Source organism: Myotis brandtii, unplaced genomic scaffold, assembly GCF_000412655.1.
Source record: "Myotis brandtii unplaced genomic scaffold, ASM41265v1 scaffold1112, whole genome shotgun sequence".
Lineage (NCBI taxonomy): Eukaryota > Metazoa > Chordata > Mammalia > Chiroptera > Vespertilionidae > Myotis > Myotis brandtii.
In genome coordinates, this window is record NW_005353800.1 from 402703 (window position 1) to 407482 (window position 4780).

Genomic DNA, 4780 nt, shown 5'->3' on the forward strand with positions numbered 1-4780 from the left:
CCTCCTGTTCGCTTCAGCTGCGTGGCTGCTGGCCACCATCTTGGTTGGCAGTTAATTTGCATATCGCCCTGATTAGCCAATGGGAAGCGTGTCAGAGGTACAGTTAATTACCCTATTTGTCTTTTATTAGATTAGATAATAAAAGCTAGTATGCAAATTGTCCCCTCGACCAGGAGTTCTTCCGGGAGTTCGACCAGGGGGCGGGTGGGCTGGGGGAAGGGAGGGAGGCCCTGGTTGGTGGCAACGGCAGCAGCAGGCAACTGGGGGAAGGGAGGGAGTACCCTGCCAGCAGCCGGCAGCCGGCAGCCACTAGGGACCCTACCAGTGCACAAAATTCTGTGCACTGAGCCTCTTGTAAAGGATAACATAAGTGAATAGCCAGAGAGAGGTACACAGGAAGAGGTCTGGAAGAGTTCCAAGCACAGGCGCTTGGGGTGTGTTATCTTCCTGGCACATGTTGTGTTCACCAACTGAAAGTTCCCCAAACCCTGCTGTGTCGGGCTTTTATGGAGGTGCCATTGCGCAGGCATGCCCATGGCCACTGGTGATTAACTCAGTATTCAGCCTCTCCCCTCTCTGGAGGTCCAGGGGGTGGGGCTGAAAGTTGTAACCTGCTGATCACTGGTAATTCCTCTGGCAACCACCCCCGATCCTGGGACTATCTAGGCCTCCCCCCTCACCCCCAGCACCTCCTTAACATACAAAATGACACACTTCCTACACTAGAGACTCCAAGGGTCTTAGAAGGCCTGTGTCTGGGAGGACTAAGACCAAATATTAGAACAAAAGATGCACCCATCACCTCTATTGTTCAGGAAATGCAAGGGTTTCGTAGCTCTTATGCCAGGAAACGGATGAAGACCAAATGTATATACAGACAGTTCCCAATGTAGGATGGTTCGTCTTGTGACTTTCTGACTTTACAATGGTGTGAAAGCAGTAAGAATTCAGTAGAAGGGCTAGGCTAAGCTATGATGTTCGGTAGGTTAGCTGTATTAAATACATTTTCGACCTACAATATTTTCAATTACGATGGATTTCTTGGCATGTAACCCCATCCTAAGTCAAGGAGCATCTGTATTTCTTATATCCCAATATCACAGCCTGGTATTGCAGCACCTCTGGGAATATGTGCTTTAGGGGACTCAAAATGGTTAGAAAACTTGTGAAATTGGGGCTGTGGTAATCATGTAACAGATATAATTCTTTCGTCCCTATCCTAGCGGTGACTTCCTATTCAGGAAATCTAATATTCTATATTGAAATCTAAGCTCCCAAATTCTCATTATGTGTCTTTAGAATTATCCTGTTGGAAAGCTATGGGAACAGGTAACCATTTTGGATGCCTGTGTCCGATTTAGGATGGTGCACTTATTCCTCTTTGCCTAAGAGATGCTTTTAGTTGCATTTCCTTTACTCTTTCTGGTTCTTATCCCCCCTCAATTCCTCACCCTTCCCTAAGACTGCTCTCTTCTTTAGGAACCAGTGTCCCTCCTGCGGGATTTGTAATCATATTCCAACACCAGTTCTTCCCATAACAGCTGCCAGCTCAGTCCCTTGGGTTAGGGTCTGCCTCCTTCTTTGCTTTCATTTCAGCTGCACTTTGACTTCCAAATGCTCAGTTTCTTGACTTCAGCCAGCACCTCTTTTTCAGATGGCGGCGCTGCTCGGGGTGATGGGAGTGTGAGGCAGAGCCCGGATGCCCTTTCCTGGGTCTTTGGGATAATGTCTTGGTCTTGGGCAGAGTTGCAGTACCCTCTGCTGGACGGGGAGACAGCCTCCTGTTTCTAACTGTCCTCCCATCTTCGCTCTCTCTTTGGAAATCCTTTTCTATACTTTGGGGGAAAATAATGTCCTTATCTTTTGGCCGAGATCAAGTAATCCTCATCTGTTGGGAAACGTGTGACATGAATATTTGCAGGAGAATTAGAAAGATTTCAGGGCCCCGCCTCCACCTGCCGGCCTGAGTGTGAAGTACTGAGGACTCCTGGCTGCCTGTGGTCCTATTGGCCTCTGGACCATTGGACTGCTTTTTTTCTTTGCTTTGTCTCATTTTCTCTTGAAGGCTAAATTCTTTTTGACAACTTCTATACTTTGCATCCCTGTGTTAAATTTTATATTTGTCAACATACATTGTAGGATCTGAGGCTCTCGGGCCACCTCCTGCCCTCTTTCTCCACCGTTGCTTTTCTGTCCTCCCCTTCCCCCAGATTTGGGACTGTGTTTTATACTGTGTTTTATTTTGGCTTGTTGTCCCCTGCACAAACAGCTTCATCTTTATAAATATTGTTTTGTGGACGAAAGGGGCCACATGCTGACCTGACAAGCTCAGGGGAGGCCTGCATGGCAGTCTGGCAAACTCAGAGACCTAAAGCCACCACAAAGGATGGTCTGAAATTAAACTTTAAAGCAATGATGGTGGGCAGTTATGTCCTAGGCCGGTATCTTCACTGACAACGTCAACCTTTACATTAACTGAGCCTATCTGTCTTTTCGAATCTATGATAACACACCCTTGAAATGTCAGGGTAACTTGTAACTTCCCTTTTTCTGGACCCCTTGGGGCACAACCTAATGTGCTGGGCGCCAGGACAGAGACGACAAATTCCTTCATTATCATGTTAATTGTTCCTGTACCCACCTAAGTATGTGTCCATCATTTTACTTCTTATCCAATCCCAGGGGTTTCCCTGCTTTGCTTTATCCCACCTCCTTAATCTATCACCAGTGAATTTCATGTAACCCGCCTACATCCCTTTCCTTTGATTGCAATGTATAAATACAGATGTAACCCTCCATTCTCCGGAGCATTATCTCAATTCATTGAGGTTCTGCTTCCCTTCATATGTCGACAGTTTGGCTCAAATAAACTCACAAAAAATCTTTACAGGTTTCAGTGGTTTTTTACATTAACAGTTTAAATTCCTTTTCACTTTCATCTCTATCTTCACATGCTCCTTTTGTTGAATTGTGTCTATGAAAGGAATTATTTGGGCTTGATTGATACAGTTCATCCACTCATTTATCAAACAAGCGCCTGCTCTATGCTCCCTCTGAGCAGGCAGGTCCATTGACAAATAGCACCAGGTCCCTGCCACCTGTCTTGAAGTGCAAACAGACGCTCAGACAAGGAAATGTAATGAACAAAGGGGACATGAATTGTAGCAGAGGTAGGTGCACAGTGGATGGAAAGTAATTGTTTTGGGGGAGATGAGGAACGCTGTCATTTGAGCAAAGTCTCGAATGAATAGGAGTTTATGAGGCAAACTTGGCAGAATAGGAAGGGCAAAACACAGGGAATGGCCTGAGCAAAAGATGCAGAGGCCTGGAATGGTCGGTTGTAGGAAATATCTAGATGCCTCTACCTGAGGCCTAGCCCTGGAATGTGCGGTTGCCCATCAGTCTCTCCTGGATGTCCAATTCCCAGCTGCCCGACCCCCGGGCGCCACACACTGGGGGAGGGGAGGGGAAAGGCCGTGTGCTGTGAGCTGGCAGGTGCTCGAAGGCTGACGGGGCTGGAGGGTAGCCCCATGGTGGGTGTGGTGGGTGATAAACGGGAGGTGAGTTGTTAGCTACTTTATCCCATGCAGAAGGCCTTGGCTTTATCTGTCTGGAGCCGTGGGGGCTGAGTGAGACACTGTGTTCCTGGGGAGGGGGGGGGGGCGTTATGTTGGACCATCTCAAGGAGAGCTTCTGAGCCCACAGTTTTCAACCTTGAGCTTTCTTGCTGGGGATCAAAGTCTGGGCAGAGCCCCTGGCTGGCGCTTAACTGCATGCCCGGGCACCTTGGCCGTCTTATCATCATTGAACACTGGACTGAACTCCAACCTCTCCCCACTTGGCTGCCTCCCTTTAGGAATTGGTTCCGGCCTTACCAGGCCTGGGAGGGGCGTGGGCTTTGGGATGAAGGAGGGGCCGGCCGAGGATGAGCCTTTCTCCCCTTTGGCTCCCCTTCTGGTCTGTTGTTTCTTCCGATCTTGGTTTCTGCTTTCCTCCAAATGCACAGCCACCTTGGCTTCCAGCCCACGTGAGAGGGGAAAGAACCTCCTCCTTCAGCTCGTCTCTGAAAAGGACCCAGCTGGCACTGCTCAGGAACAAGGAGTCCTGGGGGTGCTGGCACCTCCTGTGCTGCTGCCCAGCAGCCCCTGCAGTGCTCACTGGCCCTTCATTCGGGGACCTGCCTGTTGGAAAGCTGGGTGGTCTTCCAGGCCTCCGGGCAGAGCTGCCTCCCAGGCTTCCATAGGGAAGCGATCGTAATGTAAATATCTGATATGCAGGATGGTCTTAGGCGACCCCTGTGAAAGGGTTGTTCGACCGCCAAAGGGGTCGCGACCCACAGGTTGAGAACCGCTGAATCTGGTCGGTTGTAGGAAATATCTAGATGCCTCTACCTGAGGCCTAGCCCTGGAATGTGCGGTTGCCCATCAGTCTCTCCTGGATGTCCAATTCCCAGCTGCCCGACCCCCGGGCGCCACACACTGGGGGAGGGGAGGGGAGGGTGAGACCACAGTGCCAGCACCTCCTGTCCCAGCAGAGTCGTCATAAAACGTCCTGGAGAAGACTGGACTGGAGTTCATTCCATACAGTTAACAAAGCAAAGTATTGCAGTGGGCGTTCCATGAGTAACTGCTGCCTCGTGCATTAATTGAGCAAAAGTCAAGATGCGTCTTGCAGGAGTGGGCGTAGGCCCTGCGGGAGCGAGGTCTGGGAGCCCCAGGGGTCTAAGCCGAGGCCTGGCGCCGAAAGGGCGCCGGCTGGTTGTGCTCTGGGCCTCTGGGGC

At 50.0% G+C, this 4780-nt stretch overlaps 1 protein-coding gene across 1 annotated transcript in view; it reads left to right on the forward strand.

Moving 5' to 3' along the window:
* The first annotated feature begins 4661 nt into the window (after positions 1–4661).
* Positions 4662–4780, forward strand: part of SLC3A2 (solute carrier family 3 (amino acid transporter heavy chain), member 2) — a 6191-nt gene continuing 6072 nt past the window's right edge. The window contains exon 1 of the mRNA XM_014545288.1: positions 4662–4702. Coding sequence (XP_014400774.1) covers positions 4662–4702 — 41 coding nt within the window. The remainder of the gene's footprint in view (positions 4703–4780) is intronic.